The sequence below is a fragment of the Lampetra fluviatilis genome, chromosome 3 (assembly GCF_964198595.1).
Source record: "Lampetra fluviatilis chromosome 3, kcLamFluv1.1, whole genome shotgun sequence".
NCBI classification, from domain to species: Eukaryota; Metazoa; Chordata; class Hyperoartia; order Petromyzontiformes; family Petromyzontidae; genus Lampetra; species Lampetra fluviatilis.
Window position 1 is genome coordinate 26,212,298 of NC_136277.1, and position 23,730 is coordinate 26,236,027.

Below are 23,730 nucleotides of genomic sequence, written 5' to 3' on the forward strand. Positions count from 1 at the left end.
ATCCGGCCGAACAAAAGCTGTTTAGGCATGCGGTGGCTGGGCATGTGGGCTACATGACCCAGCCAACACAGCCTTGCCTGCCGGAGGACCTCACCGATGGGACTTTGTCCAGATCTTTCAAGGATATGTGAGCTCCTCACACAATCCAGCCTGGTTAAACCCAAGATGGATCATAGGCAGGCCACCCTAAATGTTTCTAACCGGCGAAGATGTTCCATTAGGGGGGTCCACGTTTCGCAAGCGTAGAGAAGGGATAGAATGACTGTGGCCGAGAAGACCTGAAGCTTCATGCAGAGCGAAAGACCAGGTAGCTTGCACACAGCGTTACGCAACCGATTAAAAGATAATGCTGCTCAATTGATTCGGAGTGAGACCTCTGCTGTCAAACCGGAGCCGGTCATGAGCACACTGCCCAAGTATGGGAAACTCTCCACTCTCTCCACAACTGTCCTATCACCAATTGGGAGTTGTGGGGGTGGAGTGTCCGATGGTACAAAATACTCAGGCAGGTGGGCCTGATGGTAGGTCCCCACCTCTTAGTGTCAAGCTCCAGGTTCAGCAGCATCGCCTCTAACCCCTCCTCTGAGTGAGCAGCAATTACTAGATCATTGGCATACATAACATGGTTGAGCAATAGGGAGCCATCCCTTGATCGCACCCAGGCATCGATCAGCCTCCCATTGTATCTGTACCAGATGGAAATTCCTCCAGTACAGCTACTGAAGGCTTGACGAACTACGTGGTCGAAATAGATATTAAATAATGTGGGAGCCAAAGGACATTTCTGTCGCACCCCAAAGTGAACAGGGAATGGCTCCGACTCCCGGCCATGTAGTTTTACCTGGGCCCGCTCACCATCGTGAAGGTCCTTAATGAGCGTGAGCAGCATGGTATCATAGGCCTTGACCAGGTCAATAAAGCAGAGATGTAGGTCTTGTTGGAATTCCCTACACCTCTGCTGTAGCAGACGGACAGAAAATATGGCATCTGTGCAGAACTACCCTTTCCTGAAACCGCATTGGGGCTCCACAAACCTCTCCTCAGCGTGCCTGGCAAGACGATGTTGAATGTTGAATAATCCTTGCCAGGACCTTTCCCGGCACACTGAGAAGTTAGCGCGCATGCAGACACTGACACACACACACACGTATGCAGACACTGACACACACACACGCGAACGCAGACACTGACACACACACACACGCACACGTGCACACACCTGCTGCCAAGGTTGCGCGTGCCAGGCAGGCGGGCAGTCCAGCCGGGCGCACGGGCGCGCGGTGGGCGGCTTGGGCAGGGCGCACTCGCGATCGGGCAGCAGCAGCGGCGGCGGCCGCTCGCGGGACCTCCCGGCGGGCGACGAGGTGACACGGCGTGCGCAGACCACCTCCCGGGTGTGCAGGCCCTGGCCACAGCTCACGGGGCACGGGCTCCACTCGCCCTCCTCCCACCTGGAACGGCGGCGGTGGCGGGGGGCGACAACAGCGGCGGGAAGTGGATGCCGTGACTCGTTTGCGATCGGTGGCGCGATGTTGAGCTGCCTCGGCCTGGAGGTCTCGTGGGTTTTGATCCCCGACCCTGAAGATGCCCGCTGTATATTTGGAATTTGCGGTGTCTCTCTCTCTCTGCCCGTGGTCGCGTAGGTTTTTCTCCTCCGGGTCCTCCGGTTTTTCCCTCCGCATTTAGAAACATGTGTTTTTGTATTTGGCTGCTATGAAATGTTCACGTGATTAGCCACTTCGTTGAGCTATCATTTGTGACCAGGTCACTCCAGAAAAAGAGCTACATGGCTCAGTGGACCTTAGCTACTAAGATAAACATAGTTTAGTTGAATTTATTTTATTTCTCCAGCTCACGATACACGCATCCAAACGTGTAAATGTAAAAGTTACTACAGTACTTATTTATTTCATGCTATTCGTTGCACACGGTGGTTGAACTATATTTTGCATGCGGATGCCATCTATTTTGCCGCTGAGGTCGTGACGGGTTTCATATGCCCCTGTACCGTTTCCGTTATGCTTTCATGTGCAACTGATGTGTTCTTTATTGAGGGCGATATTGGCACATAAATTAAATAATGATTGATTTATTTGATCCATGTATGTCATACGTGTAGCCAGCCCATCCTGCTTGTCTCGCTCCTCCCATGATTGCGATTCATCACATGTAAGCCCACACTGGCTGCATTTGCAAGAAGCGTACGTGAACTTGCAAACCAGCCCTCTGATGGCTTTACTGGTTGGATTGTATACTAATCATTATGACATGAGAAACCTACCCACAGAGCCGGGATTGGCCGTGAATATCTAGCTGCATGACAATGAGTTTGCTGCGGGACTATCTGTATTGCTTTTTTTCCTGTTATTCCCTGAAATGGGTAGGTTTCCTCAAACACCTCAATGCAGGAATCTCCTGATGAGGAATGAGACCCACGGTGGTGAGATGTTAACTACCTCACCCGCTTTACAGGAGGTTCGTGGGTTCGATCCCGACCCTGACGCCTGCATAGTTGGAGTTTGCAAGTCTCTCTCGCCGTGGTCGTGTGTTTTTTTCCTCCAGGCCGACATGCGTCGATTCTAAATGTATTTGGCCGCAATAAATATCCACGTGCTAAGCCACTTCGCTGTGCTCTCATTTGTGGCCAGGTCGCTTCTGAAAAAGAGCCAGGCAGCCCAGTAGGCCTTCCCCGGTAAAATTCTAAAATGGCTTTTAAACAGTTTCAACCCAGTGAAGTGCTTCACGTATTTGTTTTTAAGAGAGCTTCCTTGAATCGTCGTATCAATTCGTACACATCAATGGCCATATTCTTAGGTTTTTTCGGTAAAGTCACGTAGGTAAAACATTAAAATTAATCAAAGTAAAATAAAATAAAAATCACGACGTTTCGGAGGCAACACAAGCTTCCGTCTTCAGGTGGAACCGTCACAGCCACGACAGCTGTATCAAGAAAAATGAGTTTACATTTGCCTCCGAAACGTCGTGATTTTTATTTTATTTTACTTTTATTAATTTTAATGTTTTACCTACGTGACTTTACCGAACAAACCTAAGAATATGAATCCTTGCAGTCACGAAAGCTTCAAATCTAGAATCAATGGCCATATGGAAATTAACTTCACAGACGTTTGATTTAAGCCGCGAACACCTAATGAGCTACCGAGATCAAGCTGGGGTCAGAAGCTTCACTCCACGAACAAATCAGGAGACACATTTAACTGCACCACCAGTCTGACAAGTATTTAAATCTTTGATTAGAACTCACTCGCACAAAAAATGTATGACTGTTACAGCTCGAGGGTGCTCTATATGATTCGGCAGTGCGCACCAACCCAGCTGCGCATGTGTGACTGCGGTGTGAAGCTCATTCGCGCTGCCTTGATACGGCATATGTGTATATGACGTTGTAGAAATGTACTCTGAATACATTCTAGATGTTTTAATGTTCGTATACACATCGGTACGCATTTGCTATGTGTCTCTTGACGCCACGGGCAACCTTGTGAACGAGATGTTCCATCTCAAGATATTACCCAGGTAAAACATTTGAACAAACCAAAATACATTTTTATGGAAAAAAATACCCTACGTTTTGTAATCAATCACTGTCTTTGATACATATTTTGTCATGGCCAGCATATGTGCTTCATAGTTATTATATTGCTTAACATAAATAACCAGAAAAAAAATAGTCAATACATTGAATAGGAAATAACATCTAAGCAGAGCAAGGTCAGTGTTTTTAATTGATTTCAGATGCCCGGCTTGAATTAGTCGAAGGCAATCAGAAAGGTTAGAGGTTGCAGGTGTGTTGTTTTTCAGGCTACAAAACTGAAATCGGAGTGAGACTTCTGGCAGGTCAGAACCTTACAATGACCTCGAGGATAACAGGAAAATAACAGAACTGACAAAAAATGCACCAAACTTCGTATGTTTAACGGCGTCACACCATCGGATTAAACCCAGGTACAGTCACTAATGTGGCAAAAAAATACCAATATATTTTATTTTTCCAACAGTGGCACCACTCGTTATTTTAAATGCGATAACATTACCCATCGGGTGCCAGTGGGGTTTGTTTAATTTAGGAAAAATCTCAATAAATCTCAACTGTCAGTAGGGGTTACTTTGAAGACCTTTGACACCTTGCTGGCTGAGCAGACAAAATTGTGCTTCACTACGGCAGGGGAGTTAAATTGCAGTGGAGATATCTCATGGGTCTGTGATTGTAAAGTACCAGATTGCTTAGGAGACACTAAATGCCTCAGCCACATAAGAAATACCCAGTTTAAATATGAGGCCATACTGCTGCCAAACTGGAATTGGATTGGCACTGATTCCTGTTGTGCAGTCCCCGGTTTCTTGTCTGTAGCAATATTCTTCACGGCACGATTTTCTTTCTTGGAGATGCGTGTTTATTTTATTATTATTTATTCTCTCTTAAATGTTGGCTTTTTACAAGTAACACTATATAATCAAAATACCAATTTGTTTTGCTACAGCGTTTTTCTAAAATTTCCAGGAAATAAAAAGCCCAATGAAGATTGGTTGTTGCAAGAACCAGGTAATCTATATTTATTAGCTTAACGCAAGCTGTTTTTTTACGTGTTAAGTACTGTACATGTGTGTGTGTGTAATGGGTGATGAATGTCCACGCGTGTGTGTTGAAGCGGTGGTGTGGTGGTTAGCAGACTGCACTACAAACCCTGGCGACATTGCATTCGATTCCTGCTCATGACCAACATCAGTGATAAATTCATCAACCGCTCCTCGGCCTCTTCCGCTAGGTCATCTCAGACTAAAATCAGTACCTGATACACTGTGCAAATGTGGACAATGGGGAGACAAAAGTTGGGCAGGCGTAGGTACTGGCCACACCACCCCGTCCTGTGCCGTGCCAGGCTTCATAGAGGTGCTCACTAACGGCACCTGCCCCCAACAGTCTGTTTATGGCTATAAAAGGGGTCTTTTCACGTGTCTTTATGTATTTGCTTGTGTATAGAGATGGTGCAGAGCATTGCACTGCGATTCGTTGATCTTGGTTCCATGAATGGTCTACGAATAACAGCAGTGGTAGAGTTGGAATTCCAACCTGGCCAAGGTCTCCCCTCGGGCGATTCAGTCAATGGAAGGGCCTCCATGAGTGGGAGCTCCGGAGAGCCCCTCTCGAGGGTATTTGGCCTACTCTTCCATACTGGTCAGACATCTCGGAAGAGGAGAGCACCCACAATGTACCTGCTGATCGACTAACCATGGTGTACCCATTTATTCTGCTGGGTGGACAGGAGGGATTTCATGATGGATTTAAGGAAACATGCCCCATTGTTTCAACTGCCAAATCACCATGACAAACCCGCGATCTCTGCATCGCAAGTCCAGTATTGCGAACCAAAACTATTGGGTGTACAATCGATGGCCCTTGGCACGCCATCTCAGATACTGCCTGGCCATTGTATGCCACTGTTACGGGTGACTTAGCCACTTACTTCGAGTTATAAAGCATTAGTTTGCTCACAAAGTACTTCTCAAACAAAAAGATCTTACAGTTTACCGAAGGAGGGAAAAAATGTACTATGGATAACTAAATAAATAAAAGAGCACGCCATGCTAGCCTTAACTGCATACAGAGACACGTGCACACACAGACACGTGTCTGCACGAACCCGTGCGTGTGTGTGTGTGGGGAGCGGCAGTGTAGCGGTTAGCGCACTGCGCTACGAACCTGGCGACCCGAGTTCGATTCCTGCTCATGGTCAACACCAGTGACGATTGGCTGAACCGGTCCTGGGCCTCCCCTAGGTCGACTCAGCCTAAAATTAGTACCTGGTGTCAGTGTGTAAACATCGCCACCGGGGAGACAAAGGCAGCCCGGCGTGGTTGCTGGCCACCCACCACCTCGTGTGCCGTTCCGGCCTTCATAGGTGCTGCTCGCTAACAGCACTTACCCCAACAGTCTGTTAAGGATGTACGTTGGGTCTTTGTGGATATGTGTGTGTGGCACGGACTGGATAGTTCACCTTTCCAGGCGCACACGTGTGCAACAGCTACAAGTTGCGTTTGGATACAAGAGCTATGATGAAAGCATGAATTAATACATTTGGGAAACAGCTAAATGTATCTGGCATGACAACCATTTTTCATGTACATACACGTGGTGACATTTGGTTATTGATTGGCAGATGGTAGCAGTGGCGCGTAAGAAAGCCATTATGTGCAGGTGTGCTTCACATTAAGCAGTGCTGCAGTTTTCCATGAGCCTTATTTATTTATATTTCTCCATTCAATACGTTTGTGATTGGCTTGGTTAAAGTTGACCAATAATGTTATTCCAATTATACATAGAGTACAAATATTGCACTTTTTCCCGCCTCTCGGGACATTGTGTACGATCGCAATAGCTGGATCACACACTCCCATGTCTGTTGTTGTTGTTGCTGCATACATGGAATTTATTTCCATGGAATACATTTGCATAATAAGTTGCATGTGTTAATTTGCAATTTGTGATTCCATTTTTTTTAAGAATTAAAGATGTGGACTGCGTCAATTGACTAAGCCAACTTTTAATTTGTATAAGCCACTGGTTTCTAACAGTTTACCTCCCATATACCCTTACCAGCATACGCAAATCATCAAATATATCACCATAATGAAAAATGTACATTGTAATTGCATTTACACACAACACCAGAGACATTCAGTCCTAGGTGTTAATAATAACTAGGTATAATTTTCTCTATATACAATTTAATAAAATGAACAAAGCCACAACCGTACAGCTTAAGCCTGAAGCCACTTACCATTGGCATAAAGCAGAGCGGAAGGCTGGGCTTCACTAAATGTGGATGCTTGAAGAAAATATTTGGTAGAAGTGAAGAATTTCCTTTGCGTATTTGTAAAACACATGTTAAAAACAAATACGACTAACGAGCGAGAGAGGGAGAGAAGGCACTTGCAGGACACGTGAACGGCTGAGGTGGCCAATTGCATTGGTTTTCTGAATTCCATGCAACAAATGAGTAAATAGCTTTTCGAATCGCGAGTGCACACGCATGCTAAGCAGCACTGCTCAGTAACTAACCCCGGTTGACCGCACCACCCCCACCATGTCTCTGCGACGCCTTGAGGTGATTTATTTTTTATTTTTTTTGCTCTCGCATGCTCGAGGTGCCGCAGGTTGGGAAGCGCTGATATAGGCCATAATTATCAAATACAAATCTGTCATTCCTAAAACACCATCACTGCAGAAAATATGTGGGCCGGATGACATTGAGCACACAATGTATTTTCGGGTTATGGAAACATAACTGCACACCTTTTTTATGAGGTTGGAAAAAGAAAGTGCTGTGCTTTGTGAAATACAACGGCGTGCTGTGATGGCTAAATTATCCATTATTTCTGGTATGCTGAGGTGCAGCACTTGGCTCTCCACGGGGCCCACAGCGGCACAAATTGAAGGCTTCCCTTCTGCTGGTCACTGTGAAGAACCAACGGCCTAATTAAGACCCTCGTGAGCGTTGCCCATCAGGCCCCAATTAACCAGAAGCCAAATCAGTCTGCCCTCCGGGTTTAGAAGCGTTTTTGGTGATAACAACAGACTCAAAGGTACAGGAATAGTACTTAGGAGGATCTTAATCCAGGCCTGCATGCAATGCATTCCTCTGACGTGCTTTCGATAAAGCCGCACTTTTTTGAGAGCCATTCCTGTAAAGGCTCAGCTCAGTTCGTGTGGGGGCATGTTCCCGTGGGCAGGGACGTGTCCATTTGCACCGTTTTGAAGCTGTGGTTGTGGGATGCCATGCACTTGACAAGCAGACACGGATTAAGGGCATGCTGTCTCCTCTCTATTAATTATCTTCATTCACATCTCACCAAAATGTCATCTCATTTCCATCTCTGCTCGTAGCCTCCTACCCTTCGCCTTCTTTTATCTCCTTTCAAAACGCTTGGCCCCCTTGTGTACACAGCACCTCGAGACGTGGTCACATCCTCGCACTATATAAATCAAAGTTGCATTGCGTCGCACGCAGTGCTTTGGCTCAAGCCAAGACAGCATTTTCTGCCCATTAATCATACCTCGGAGGGAGCAGCAACACAGTGGTTTGTGCACTACGCCCTGAACCCGGTGACCCGATTCTGATTCCCGACCATGGCTAATATCGGAGGCATCCGATATCTCAACCAGTTGCCGGTATCCCACCCCCACCGCCCACCGTGACCAGCATGATGCAGTACGGTCAAAATGGCTGTACATTACATTTATTTTCCTTACTACTACTGCCCGTAACTTGCTTCTAAAGATATACCTTCCTCAGGCTCGTATTTGGCTCTGATCCCATGATGGTAAGAAGGCCGTGCAACCGCATGGTGTGAGTCCCCAAGAGGGCTAACCATGGCTTGCTTACCTGGCATTGTAAATAATTAGCCTCGGGAGAAAGACAGGATGTCAATGTATTTGACTGTGTTTGCAAATTAATCTGCGCCCACATGTACACGCTTGTGCCTGTGGAGGTATTCATGTCCATGCGGTTACATTCAAAACCTCCCTACTGGGCTACATTCTAAAGGAATGTTTTCCCGATTTTTTGATTAATCTGAAAGCAGAAAAATCCAACCGAGATACGATATTTGAGACGATCCAAAGAAAAGCGTTCAGTCAAATATCAATCCCAAAAGAGAACTTTCACATGATCAATTCCGTGCTTTCCCTATTGTAAGCACGAATACATTTTAAATAACCATGCAATGTAAAGTGATCCGAACACACATGTGAAATTGTAACTTATGAATCCGAATTCCTTAAAAAAAATGTTTTCATCCAAAACGCTTCCCTACAATGTAATAGACAAGTAATACAAAAATAAAATAGCGAGCGAGGATCCTGAACCTTTCACCTTCTCGCCTGCCTCTGCGAGTACGTTTAAAAGACATCGCTGGCCATGTCAGCCAGGGGGAGGGGGTGGCATCTAATGTGTGGAAATACACGTCTCAAGAGGAATCAATCCCACATCGCAGTGATGGAAATATAGCGAACGCTGGGCGTCACGCGATACCGGAGCCAGCGCGAGGCTAAGTGAAGGTTTGGATGCCTGTCGGCACATGCTGCAGTTTCATTTATATCGTGCGGAACACTCAATCACTGCTGCATAAACCTCGCGCAGAAACTCGGCACAGTAATGCAATGCTTGTTTTAAGGGTGCCCCCATTTACGTAATGGGAGATGTCCTGCCAGTGGCTAATGGTTAATTGAATCAGGTCAAGCTTCGGATATCGGTGAACAAATCTTGGCTTAGGTTTGTATACCTATCTGCTTTTTAATGATCCCAAAGCTTCTATAAATATTGATATATATTTTAAAAAGCATGCAACTATATAATAGTGATTATTACTCTCTACACATTAAAAAGATGAGTACCCAGTAACAGTTAGTAAGATTTATTAAGAACATGTATGGAATTACTCTTTGGTTCTTTCGGTAAAGTCACGTATAAAGAAATAAAATAATAATAGAACACGACGTTTCGATTGCAACACAAGCAACCATCGTCAGGTACAAATGATGTGTGGAATGTTTACATTATTTAACCCAATAGAAGCCCATTAAGAGCCATTCATTTATTTTGAATAACGTATTACGGATAAATGTAAATACAATTTTGGATTATTAACTGTTTAGAGTTGTGCTGCGCAATAGCTTTCATATTTGGTGCTTAAACTGGCGAAGTCTACGATTGCAAATGTTGGTCCCTTCAGGGTGATTAATTAACAACTCTACAGCGGAAGGTAGCAGTTGGTAAGTGACCAAAAGCATCACTGTGCCATTTAAAGGCTCCGAGCCAGCTGAGTTTATAAATTCTGACACCATTGAAAAAATGTTTACCACTCATTTTTTTTATTTACCTCACGGTTATACACAATAATAATAAGCAGCGGTGGTGTGAACAATTTCGTGCTCACACCACTCCTGGCATGAGGGTCTCTACTAGAGGGAAGCCCTCTGGAGGGTATTTGGCCTACTCTTCCACATTGGCCAGACATCTTGGAAGCGATTACGTATGATATCATCATTAAATTTTCATTCGTTTTTCCTACACCCCAATATTAACGCAGAGGGGAAAAAAGAAAAAAAAAACAGTCGACTCGCTTATTTATAGCTCGGTTAATTTAAAGGTCTCAAAGCAACTTTAACCTCATGTCAGAACGGCTGATTTTTAATTGAACGGATCCAGATGCAGTCCAGATGATCTGGCTCTCTGGGCTCCTGGCGGCATCGTGTGCTCTTGGCAAGCGCAAGGTACCTGGGAGGGCAGGGGTCCGCGTTGCAGCTTTTCAGGAGCCTTGGGGGACGATGAGAGGCGTTGCACAGAGCATGGTCGGCTGGCTCGCCACCCTCCTTGCTAAGGCACACAGCCCTGGCCTCCTGGGTGCCTTTGGTTACAAAGAAGTGCACGTGTCAAGTTAGCAGAGAAATGCTCCACAGGCACGGCTCAAGTAACGGTGTTTTGCGTGTATCGGGTAACTCGTGCTCCGGTTGACCGGGCATTCCGACAGTTGTTCTTACGGACTTCGCTTGGCAAATGTGCCATCGTTGCATTGTTCCATTGATTTTATATTGTTCGTATCATTGCGCAATTCGTTCATGCAAAGCCTGATACTTAATGGAGGTCTCAACGATCTCTCTTTCAGGGGAGAACTGGGTTAAGAATACCTGGCAACTGCTTGATTTCTCTGGTCTATTCGTACAAAAAGTATCAATAGATCGTGGCCTATATTTGAACACAATTTTACGAACGTGCGTAACATGCCTCAAAGAACACACTCAGAACAAAACTCACCTCCACCGCACGACTCTGAACAGTCCGTGAAGCCCTGATATTCCCACTCGAAAACCGGCTCGATGGCATGCGGGGTCACATCCCTCTCCCCATCGTCGCCCCTCTCGCTCTCCCCCTCCTCCTCCTCCTCTCCGTCTCGCTCTCCCTCCCCTTCTTCCTCGGACTCTCCATCCTCCCCCTCCTCTCGCCAGCCCGCGGGAGTGAAGTCAGCGGAGCACGAAGCGGCGCGGCATGCCCTAGTGGCGCTGGGCCGGGGCCCCTCGCCGCACTCCTCGTCGGGCAGATCGGCGACGGTCCGCGAGAAGGAGAGGAAGACGCGGCAAGGGACGGCGCGCGTCCGCACGCCCACGCCGCACGTGGCGCTGCAAGGCGACCAAGGGCCCGCGATGAACCTGCTCCCTCCCACAAGCGAAGAGACAAATAAGACGAAATATTCCCCCCGTGTAGCTTTAACAGACTGATGGGGCCAAGTGCTGTTGGCGAGCATGGCCTATGGAAGGACGGCACGGCACACGAGGGCGTGGGTGGCCAACGCCGCGCCGGGCCACCTCTGTGTCTCTATCCAGCGACGATGTTTTACACACCGCCACCAGGCACTGTGCTCATTTGAGGTTGAGTCGACCTAGGGAAAGGCCCAGGACCGAATCAGATAACCATCACCGGTGTTGGTGGCCTTGGGCGGGAATCGAACTCGAGTGGCTGGGTTTGTAGCGCAGCGCGCTCACCGTTGTGGCACCGCTCCCCACAGACAAACACGCACACGAATCGACTGTCACAATGCGCGTTTGTCATTCGCGGCAAGTAAATGCCGTGAGACACAGACTGTGGAACATCGGCCTGTTCCTGGAGGAGCCCTGCACCTTGGAAGACGACCTCGCCGGGGCTACAGACCGGGACAGTACGATGAGCCCGAGAGAATCGGAATCAGAATCTCTATTTAGCCTGGATGAATCCGATGAGCTGTGAAGCTTTTTTTTTCCAGTCAGGGGGGAGGTCAGCCAGTTACAACAACAACAATGTACAATGCCCAAGTCTTCGTTCTTCGATGGCCGGTGACCTGTGCGTTCCCCGGACCCGCCTCTCCCACACAATGGGCGACCGTGCCCTCCGTTGTGCCGCTCCTCTAGGTGTGGCGCGCCTTTCCCAGAGAGCGTTGTTCGTAATTCGGAGACAATGGTGCCATTTAAAAGCCACCTAAATAGACATTTCTTTTCTCTTGATTCTGGTTACCTAATTTAGCTTCGATGTCGATTCCTTTTTCCTCCACTTGGCCAAAAAATTGTGTTTTTTTGTGGTGTACAGTGCCTTGAGCTCCTTGTAGACAGGTTCTTTATAAATGTAATTTATGATTATTATTTTTAAAGCATATGACTGGTGGCAGCGCACGACAGTAAAAAATTGCAGCAGTCGAACGTCAAGATGCAGTTAAGTAGTCGCATCCAGATTGTGGTTTCCACCTGTCCTGGTTTTCCCAAGATTGTCCTCTTTTGAAGGCAGTGGGTCCTGTGGAGTCTGAATGTCTTCCCAGCACATTCATAGCACCTGTTTCAGTTAGCCGCGTTACAACGCACCACTCAAAACGATGCATTCACAACGCAGTTCTCCCCCTCTGCTGGTATTGTGAGATAATCCCGGGTGTTTTGTACCGCAGAGGTGGCAATCCTAATGCAGTTATTTCCTTACTATTTGTTGCCAAATCATCTGCCTGGGTGAGGCTACGGTAAAGCATTGCGGCACACTGTCGCTTGAAAGGTCGTGAGCTCAAATCCCCGTTGGGAGTTGACTGAGCCCATTAGGCCTCCGGGATCGATGAAGTGAGTAGCATTTCGCGGCACGTTAACCGTGGTTTCCTGTGGAAAGACTGGCACTCCGCCACAGGAGGAGGCATTGATGAGTGCTTTCTACCACTCTACAATGGAGATAAGCACAGCTCAACACCAAGCTGTTGCAGTCTGAGCCAAGCGGACGCTATTGGCTCGATCCCCGCCTGCAGAGGCATTTATGATCACCTTTGGTTGGAAATATCAGCAAATGGTTGTTGACGCTGGGAATTCACACCAAAAACGAGTGTTGGGATTCTCATGTTGCCAGCAATCACCGGTCGATGCAGTTACCGGCATAACTGCTATGGTGGGCATGGCAGGGGCGACCTGGCAGCGGAGGCAACATGAATTTTGCATGCGAGTTCTCTTTGCCGTGCCGGCATTCTGTCCATCCAACCATGCGTGCGTGAATAAACTCCCGCCGGCTCAAAGCTGCAGGACATTGTGACGTAGAGTGACAGCAGGGTATTGGAGAGTGGCACACTATAGACTATTTTAATTTTCCCAAGTAAGGCCTACTGGGCTATATAGCTCTCTTTCAGAAGCGACCTGGCCACAATTGATAGCTCAATGTGGAAATTCCTAGCAAACAAACACTGTAAAGAAATGTTTCTAAATGTGGAGTGAAAAACCGGAGGACCCCGAGAAAATCCACGCGACCACAGAAATAACATGCAAACTCCAAATATACAGGCGTCAGGGTCGGGATCGAACCCACAAACTCATGTATACCAGGCGAGATAGTTAACATCTTGTCACTGTGGTGAAATGTAGCAACACGTGTGCGCCCCACCACCAACACAGCCACCTTCGATCAAGCTGCTTGCCCTACTCACCCTGCCCGGTGCTGGTGCTCGATCACCCATGAAGGGGCTCTGAGTCGAAATCGTTTTTCGGTGGGAGGACCCCTTTCACTTTCATGAAATCCCAGTGAGATGACAGAAGAGATGTCGACGAGAGATATAGATATAGCGATACAAGAGCAATACAGACAAGGCTGGAGGTGTGATGAGATGAGAGATGAGAGATGCAGACAAAACAGAGGTGAGATATATTAGTTTTTTTCGGATAATTGGCTTGGTACGTGGATTCGCATTTTTACGTGATATGTTTGATGCACCATTATTGTTTTTGTCATGAATCCTGAGCCCACTTCGGCTGCTTGGGGTGTCTAAGCATCTGCCTACGCCTTGCACAGCCATTGATCCTGCCCCTACGGACCTCCCCAAAGTGTATTTCCCAGAAACCCTCCTCTGCACTCCAACGGTGCCACCAATGGATGTGCAACAGAGGGGTTTCCCTATGTCAAAGACCCCGCCCGGATAGCCTTAACATACTGTTGAGGCAAGCTGTGTTAGCGAATAGCACCTATGAAAACTGGCACGGCACACGAGGGGGTGGGTGGCCAGCACAACGTACAGACTTGGCCAGGTTCCAAACAAAGCACGCCTTTTCTGCAAAACAATAACACGCTGGGTTGGCACTGATGTCCTCGTATCACTGGCGCATCATTGGCGCATGCATTGGGATTATCTCCCCGTGCACTTTTTTGCTGGTGGTGAATGGGCAGGGCCATATCGAACATTACTGGCTGCTGATCGTTCATCATTAGCCAATGTCTATCAAATGCTGCACGAATGCCTCTCCAAGCCGTCGCAAATCTCACACGATTCTGCGACGCAACAACAACCCATCCATCTGCTCCTCGTGTTGCTGCATGTGAGCTGAAATCAGCTGAAGATTACAACTGTAAATGCAGATCTCCTCAGCGCCTGGTAAATGCTGTCAGGACAACTTGTTGCTGTGACGGTTAACCTTCCATCTCCAAAAGGTTATAGGATCGTTAATAAAGAGCCTCAATTACAACGTTGCACTGTGACAGGCAGGATTGGTCGATGGAAGCACCAATCAACAATATTAATAACAACTGCAGGTGCGATTGCGATTAAAAGAGATATGGTCTACAAGTATAACCAAGTTTCGGTAGCACCATGCATATGTCTTTCAATTCCTGTGTTATACAATTCTAATTTCTAGAGGCGATCACATCGGCAGGAGATATTGAAGCAAATAGGTTTGGAAATGTTTAAAACAGATGGCAGGAGCTGGCATTGTATTGCCTACAGCTTGCATGCCATGCATTTGGACAAATGCACAAAATAGAAAAACTAATTTGGCTTTTTTAAATAATCAGGGCGAGCAGGGACTCACAGGTGCTGCATATTTGTATTGGAGGTCCATTTTATACAACAGTGCTCGACGTCTGTGTTATGAGATGGATCGGAGACACGTGAATATTGTATTTCCGAATAAAAACAATTTTAATAAATATTTTTTTAAAAGTCAAAGTGATTTTTTTGCACGTAAGAGCATTCAGACTGCTCCTCTCCCGTTATAGCCCTGAGCCAGTCAAGGAAACAAGGAAATTCTTAATTCCTATAGCATGGCAGAGTATATCAAACGGACAGCCACCAGTGTTGACGACCCCACAATGTGGTATCTATTTTATTGGCCACGGAGGGGATGATGAGCCGAGTCAACCCTCAACCAGGATTTCAACTTGAAACCTTCCAACTGGGAACCACTCTACCACTGAGCAAACTAGCCGATGTTTTGCTAAACCTCTTAATATTTCTATCGAAACTTATTTGAACAAAGAGACTTAAAATATATATTTAAATTTCGATTTAAAGCTTTCGTGACTGCAGGGATTCATCTCCTTGGTTATTTCGGTAAAGTCACGTAGAATGAAAATAATAAAAGAATAAAAATAATAAAAAGTACGTTTAATTTTTATTATTTTATTATTTCCATTCTACGTGACTTTACCGAAAGAACCAAGAAGAATATATATTTATATTTACTTCTTTGCCCAAATTGAAATGCAATTGTTTGAAGGAAGCTTGCTATGATTCTGTACAAACGCTCACAAACCAAAATTGTGTGCAACAGATGCTTTACTTTTTGGCGAGACAGATTGTTGGCAATAGGTGACTTTCTTTCAGGAGTGAGACAAAGAGCTCTTTATGCCGTACATTCACATGCAGAGTGCAACGTTTATCCGTGCAACAAAAAAAGAGAAGACGTTTTTAAATGCGGCACATTTTCACGTGAAATAAAATATCTCGTCGCGGGGTTTCACACACACCTTCTGGCACAAACCAGCGAGTCCCTGGCACCAATCATGTGCTTTATTGTCCTTTTCTCGGCCTCAGTAAAAGCGTGCACTCTTGCTCACGTACAATGTTATTTTTGGAAGCGCATGCAGCCAGTCCGGAGAGTGGTTTATGTATGTAGCTTTCAGGAGCCAGGTTAAAAAAACACTGTTGTAACCCGCTGCAGATACTGCTTTTTCATTTTCCTTCCATTTTCGCCAATTTTCTTTTGCTTAACAGTGTAAAAAAGGTAAGTTAAAGCGATGTAAAAAAAATTGCCGTTTTCCCAATTTTCAGAATTAAATTCGCATTTGTTTGTAGGCTAAGCCATCATTGTTTCTATCACTTAAATTAACTTAACTATTGCTCAAAAACATTATTATACATGGCAACTACCTAATGATGTGATGTCGCAGTGGTTACATCACCACGCTAGGAACCCCGTGACCTGAGTTTGATTACCAGCCATTACTAACATCAGTGGCAAGTCATATTTGAATGATCCTAGTACACCACAATTAATCGAGTCATTTTTCGATTTAAAGCTTTCGTGACTGCAGGGATTCATCTTCTTGGTTCTTTCGGTAAAGTCACGTAGAATGGAAATAATAAAATAATAAAAATAAAACATAATAAAATAATTCTCACGACGTTTCGGCCACAACGCAAGCAGCCGTCCTCAGGTGAAGAACAGGTCTGTCGAGTCATGCTGAATACTGGGGTGAAGTATGGTCAAATAACTCCTATGGTCAACACATTGTGAGGAAACCTTGATTCAGCAGTGGATTGACAAAGGGTTGTAGATTTCTATTATAGTTCCGTAAAAGAACAGACCGATGTGATTACGTCATTATTTATGAAAGCAATCTATGGAATACAGCTTTCATACACACTAACATATGCCATTTTCCGACTTGGCCACACAGCGCCTCATTGCATTCACCACAAACCACTTTTACAATAACATTTGCTTTATTTATTATTTGTCTAAAAAAAAAAGATTTGCCAGTCATCTAATCCCCTGGCAGAGTTCTGGAGAAAAAAAACCTGAAAAATGTTTCGTGTTTATTTGTTGAGCGAAAATATTGCGTCAGTACTCGAGTTAATATTATTTTTGTTAAGGTTTGTTTAAAACTTACATTGGTTCTTCCGAGACCTCCGCCTCCGCTTCCTCCTGGAGGCCCTGTGCTTGCTTAAGCCACGGCAGCTTAGCTTCCACTGGAAGTTTTTCTGCACAAACCAAGACATATTTGACGTTACATTTCCGAGTGATACTCCGCTTCTCGGTGTTGCCTAAGCAAAAAAAAAAATAACAACTCAACACGTTCATCAATAATACTGTGGTCTGAATTGAAAAATATGTATATTTAAGGCAATGTTTCAGACAATCTATGTGCTATGATGAAGGCCCATTGCCCACAACGTCGCCTATGACAGCAATGTGTGTATGTGTTTCCCATTTAAGGTGGGGTCGTTGACGAATGTGTTGAGGATTTTTTGTTTATTTGAGCTCAAAAATGTTTTGGGGTTGTTATAAATAAATAAAAATTACTTACAATTAAAATATATGTCTTTGCATCAGTCAATAAAAACAAACCAAGAAATGTAACTGAACTTTGTTGTAAACAACTGCTAAATAGATATAAGAAAAGTCACTGATATGTAAGTGGAGGAGTGTCGCCGTGGTAAGCGCCCTGCGCTGTAAACCCAGCAACCTGTGTTCGATTCCCCGCAATGATCAACATGAACGAAAAGCAATAAAGAACTAGTCTTAGCCACCACTTCACCAGCCAATTCTGACCAGGATGATGAAGTATGGTCACAAAACCCCAATGACTGACATAGTGTGAGCAATTTTTTGTTATGTAATACATGGGCAAATATTACCTGCAGAGGAAGCTGCTAATAGTGCAATGAATTGGACCACATGTGGCCAGCATTGTGAATAATGAGTTATCTAATTGTTATTCAGGGATTTGGAGAGAGAAAATGTTTTACTACAGTAAGATAAACATGCTCACAAGAGATGTTTTTGTGAACATCCGTGAGTAAAATACATGTAACATTGACTGCTAATCAGGAGGGAAAGGATAATTTTACATTTAAAATAAGCCCTCATTTAAAAAATACGTTACGCATGTGTGGAAGCACGGTATTTAAAATGCTTTACTCCAGTCGTCATTACAACAACAACAACAAAATATGGCTGAAAGTGAAAAACATTTAATCAACTAAAGTTTCAGGCAATGGCCATTTGACAAACGAGCAAATTACGGGGATTTCTCTTTCATGTATAAGGCGGCATATACTGTACGTTTTCTTTTTATCACGTTTCGTGAGCAAAGCGGCCAGCAACAAAGGAGTACTGTTGAAGGTATTGTCGATATTATTACATATTTGTAACCCAGCACTTTGGAGCTGGGATCGATGTTTGCGTTGGACCATTGACCCCCAGCTCCAAAGTCCTTCTGTTTGCGTGGATCTTGCGAACGTTGTCATGTGCAGGGGAAACCCCATCTGTCAGGTTGCAAGCTGGGTCAGCAGACGATACAGGAAGTAATTTGCTGAAATCTGTACAGAAATTCGAGCGCTATGTCCACACATGCGTGGGTTTGCTCTGGTGCATTCACTTCATCGCATGCAAAAAATAAATACTTCACGAGGAATTTAATAACCATCACGAATATGTCTGGACAATTGTATGTCTGTATGTTGGAATTATTGAGCACTGCACGTAGCCAACCGTGCTAATCGGAGGTGCGGGGAAAGGACAACAAACTAAACACAAAAAGGAATTCTAAAGAAATGAGTTTTCAAACGAGATTGTAAAGTGGATAGCTCCAGTAGCTTCCTAATATCGGAAGGGAGAGCGGTCCAGATGGCCACAGAAGCGCATCTGAAAGCGTGCGATGCAGTGACTGTCAATGAGTAATGAGTGAGGCTTTCATGGATAAAGGAGATTAACCACTTCTGGCAAAAAGGCCTCCACTCTTCCACTCGTCCAGACAACTTCGAAGAGGTGGGAGCACCCACACTTTACCTCACCACACGTGACCTCTGCCAGTCGACTAACTGTGGGGGCACAGACGCCAAGGGGATTTCATAAACTTGCACCAATGTTGACTTAAAGCTTTCGTGACTGCAGGAATTCATATTCTTTGGGTCTTTCGGTGAAGTCACGTAGATCTTTTAACCTATTTAGGTGACTTTACCGAAAGACCCAAAGAATTTGCACCGATGTTTCACCGGCCATAACGGCGACCACAGGAAGTCCAGTGTGATAACCATTACGCCGCGGCAGGCATCCACACTGTTAGCAATAATTATTGGCGTCATCTGGTCGAACACCATATGAGACTAGGCTCTAAAGAAAGCTGTCTCTGGTGTGGACCAATCCGTTTCAAAGACAATGCATAAATGATCAGAGTATTGTTTTTTGTTTGCATTTGACTGCAAGTATTGTGGTTAATGTAAACATGATTCCTTGCAAAAGGTGTCAGTTTTGTTGCCAGAAAAAAGGGGGAAAACCCTATTAGTAAAGGAAAATTACTTACATACTAAACTTCTGCCCAACCACGAATGCAGTGCACAGAAAGTAGTTTTTTTTTAGCGCAAACAACACACTGACCTTTTATCTTGTAGCATGGGACAGGAACGATGCACTCCTCCTTGATGTGAGGCTTGATCTTGGGGTTGCAGCCGCCGGCATGGTGGCCCCGGTAGTCCATGCACAGAACCACTCGGTAGCGGAGGCCGCGGCCGCACGTCACGGTGCACTGCACTCGCCGCACCGGAGGGGCGCAGCCGCTCTCACCGCCGCAGCCAAAGCGATCGCGTGATTCAACTCTGGCGGGTGTGCTTCTGAGCTGTGACCCATGTCGCTCGTTGCTCGGCGTGACGACATTTTCAGCAACGGGAAGGAGCTCCCGGCGTGCGGGGCGAAAAAACGTCGGGACGTCATGCTGAACAACAACGCGGCAACAAGCCCTCCCTACCCTCCTCCCTCCCCAATAAAAACACAACGGACAGCGAGCTGCACAGCGGCAGAAGTGTTGTGAATTTTCGTCGTCCTGTATTTTACCCTCGCAGAGACGCAGGCCGATGGTCGAGACTAACGACAAAAACTGAGAAGTGCACAAGGAAGCGTGGAGAGATGTGTGCCTTTGAATTACATTTTGAGGCAGAAATATACATTTTGAGGCAGAATGAGAGAGCCACATGCAGGTTAAAGATATCATAGTGACTGTCAATAAAAGCCACTGGGCAGAACACATCCGTGGCCAATGATCGAGACTAATAACTGAGTGCCATAATAATATGATAATTGTTTTTTTACCCTTTTATCTGGCAACAAAACTGACACTTTTTTTTACAAGGAGTCATGTTTGCATTGACCACAATACCTGCAGTCGGAATGCAAACAAAAAACACAACTCTGATAATGTATGCACTGTCCTTGAAATTGATTGGCCCACACCCTTAGAGCCTAGTCTCACATGGTGTTGGACCAGATGATGCCAAAAGTGCGCAATCAGCTCGTGTAGAGTTGCTCCGTGGATTGTAACATCGCGGGACCCTGATATATGGCGACGGCTTGGAGAGGCCTTCATCCAGCAGTGGATCGATCAAAGCTGATTATGATGGTGAGGATGTATTTTATCTCAGCTCTTCTTGTTTCATCTCAATTGGCCATAACGGTCGAGGCGTCTCGCTGCTCAAATGAGCTCATCTGCATTGGTGGGCGCGGAGCCAGCGGTGGAAATCTCACATTCTCTTGGTCGGGGAAGGGGGGCTCTCATCTGCTGCTAAATAAAGGGAGTTGACTGATTTATTGAGATGTGTAAAAATTAATATGAGATATAGAAAAAATATTTCGATTACATTCCATTATCTTTTTAATTAATCAGTGCCTTGGCATTGGGAGGGCTTCAGAGAGTATTGAATTAGAACAGCTGATGATAACAATGCTGATTAGCATCATCAATTCCCTATTTTAAGAAGTCAGAGCCAAGGAGTTTTTTTTCTTTTTCTAGACTACACACACGCACGGATACAACTACACAGGGTTATGCAGTTGTGGTGTTTAGCTCTCTGATGTGTTCTTTGGTCGTGCCACATATTGTTCTGCACAATGTCCAATGTTTCCCTCCACATGGTTGCGAGCTACTTCAACTCTCAGAGCACATGGAGCGAAAGAGCAGATATCATGCCAAACAACATGTACTACAACCCAAAAACACGTTAGGGAGCTGTGCACAGTAAACGTATTTGTAACTGCTTCGGGATGAGTTTAATATTAGAAATGTTTCGATTTGTAACTTTTGAGCACATTGTTGGATCATTTTGAGGAATTTCCATCGCCCGATGCCACATGACGCCACTTTTCCTTGAATAAGAGCACACGTTAAGTCAAAGAGAACGACGTCACTTCCCACGACGTCGCATATTCTGATCAATTCCAGACGGTGTTTTTTGAAATGATTCAAACTATTGTATCCCTACCAAATTTTTACAGTTTTGGGATTAATCAGAAAATTTGAAACACAGCTCAGCAACTACACATATAGAATGAATAACAAACTATAAGTGGAACATACTTTAGAATCTAATTGTTAAGCTTGGTTGTGAGATTTGGTCTTCAACTTACCAGCGAGCTGAAACAATAATACTTGACACACACAACGCTTCCACGCGTTCCAATTTAATTTGTTTGGCTGTGTCGGCCGGTGGAGGGTCTGAACGACACACATTTGGACAGATCATTCCACGGCCTAACCCCAAAAAACCCATCATGAATCACAGCTGGGCTGTGCAAGGTCAAGCACGGGAGCGCAATTGTGCAATGCGTACACGCACGCAGCCGGGGCAGCGGCCACGCGACGCGGGTGGGGGGCTGCTTGCACGCTGAACGTCTCTCCGCACCGCGCGTAGCCAACCATGCTAATTAGAGGTGCGCGCTTACCGAAGACCACTCCTGGGCAAGCCACCGCGGGCAGTCGAAGAGGTTGCACGGCTGGGACGCGACAGGCCTCAGCGTGTACATGCACTTCCAGTCCTCGGCAGGGTGCAGGATGCCGTGGAGGTCCTCCTCCACGCACGCCACCGAGCGGCTCTGATGCCCTCCTCCGCACGAGCTCGAGCAGGTGGTCCACGGACCTCCATCCCAGCTGCACCAGCAGAAAACACGCGGGCGGGCACGCGCGTACTCACATGCGTGCACGTGTACGTACAGCGAGGAAATCTTACTGATTGAGAGGGGGTCAAATACTTTTTTCCCTCATTAAAATGCAAATCAATTTATAACATTTTTGACATGCGCTTTTCTGGATTTTGTTGTTGTTATTCTGTCTCTCACTGTTCAAATAAACCTACCATTAAAATTATTGAACTGATCATTTCTTTGTCAGTGGGCAAACGTACAAAATCAACAGGGGATCAAATACTTTTTTCCCTCACTGTATGTACACACGTGTACGTACGTACACATGCGCTTATAACACTGTTCTTAATTGCAAGGCCCGGCGGACCATATAGCTGCCCCCGGCGGCCTTAGTGCGGCCACTGACGTGCGGCCCCCAACAATACACAAAGGGTAAAAACAGCCCCCCCCCCCCCCCCAACCATCATCATCATGCTTTCAAACCCCAATGGTTTAAAATGTGTGGCGGAGCTCACACTGATGTCTTATCAGTGAAAGTGGTCCCCCTCTGAAAATTAGTGAAGAACACTGGCTTACAGCTCTCTCTCTCATTGAGCCATTCATGCTGCTGGAACATATGCCACTTCAGAGTAATATTAACTCGGAGTGTAAGAATGTACCACTCTAGCATTTCAATGAATTTATTCGAGAATCTTTTCATTCTTTGTGTGGTGAATATAGTGGCCTCTAGGGGCTGCAGGGGTCATGCGAATGCGTAATATACGATATATGCATTGAAATTCAAATTCATTCTCACAAGCGACAGCTCAGACGTCACATGGTGGCTGAAAAATCCCCTATTTGTTTTCCCCATCCAATTCATTCAAAACCTGAAATTCGTCTCTTGCCCTAAACCTGGCACTAATCTCACAAGGACAATTACATACTGAAACGTGCATACCGTGGGATTGGTTGAAAGTGGTCGTAGGACATTATCTGTTTGTAACCATCACTGTGGGGAAAAAAAGAGAGAAAATAAATAAGCCAGACGGTCCTCGACACGTACATTCACATCCAATAAACGTTTGGAACCGTGTTGTGCGGTGAGATGTACGGCACTGCGGAATGCGGAGCATGTGTGGGGCAATCGAATGAGTCACATGCCGCCATACACAAATATACTGTACATGTATATCAGTTACTGTTGATTCATGTAACATTGGCAGCGGTGGAAAAGCAACCGTAACAAAACAAAAAAACATTCGAGCATAAAACTTCCCTAAAATTAAACGACACGCAACAGGTGATGTTTCGGGCAGTGGCACTCCTTCACGGCATCTCCCTGCCTTGCCATCTCTCTGCATTGGCATCGTTCTGCCATGACCGAATGGTCATTGCCCGAAATGCACAGCGCGCCTTTCCACGGCAGTCGTGAATGGAGATATGCGCAACATTTCCCAGAACCTGGCTGGGCAGGGCTCCATGTTGCACTCCCGCAGAATGGGCTTAGGTTTCTTGTTCTCCGGGTAGTAGTGGCAGTACTGGTCAGCCACCACGCGGCCCAAGCGCACGTCCACACACTCGGCCGAGGTCAGCTGGTAGCCTGTGCAACGGCAAGAGCCAAAGTTCATTCGTAGACCTACGCTCGGCGACACGGCCATCAAAATCTGTTATTGTGCACTGCAAGGGAGGAAGGAGCGAGCTTGGTGGGGGAGGGGGGGGGTGAGCGGCAGGGCGTAGGGCTGATTGGCGAGGGAACACTGAGGGTAAGGGGGTTG

At 45.9% G+C, this 23,730-nt stretch overlaps 1 protein-coding gene across 1 annotated transcript in view; it reads right to left on the minus strand.

Annotated features, from left to right (window-relative positions):
• LOC144949563 (ADAMTS-like protein 1) overlaps positions 1 to 23,730 on the minus strand; it is a 99,141-nt gene that overhangs the window by 27,949 nt on the left and 47,462 nt on the right. The window contains exons 11-18 of the mRNA XM_078879505.1: positions 23,417 to 23,555; positions 22,914 to 22,964; positions 21,776 to 21,980; positions 19,442 to 19,589; positions 16,953 to 17,043; positions 10,836 to 11,227; positions 10,299 to 10,428; positions 1,220 to 1,451 (exon numbers count right to left, since the gene is read on the minus strand). Of these exons, the coding sequence (XP_078735631.1) occupies positions 1,220 to 1,451; positions 10,299 to 10,428; positions 10,836 to 11,227; positions 16,953 to 17,043; positions 19,442 to 19,589; positions 21,776 to 21,980; positions 22,914 to 22,964; positions 23,417 to 23,555 (1,388 nt within the window). The remainder of the gene's footprint in view (positions 1 to 1,219; positions 1,452 to 10,298; positions 10,429 to 10,835; positions 11,228 to 16,952; positions 17,044 to 19,441; positions 19,590 to 21,775; positions 21,981 to 22,913; positions 22,965 to 23,416; positions 23,556 to 23,730) is intronic.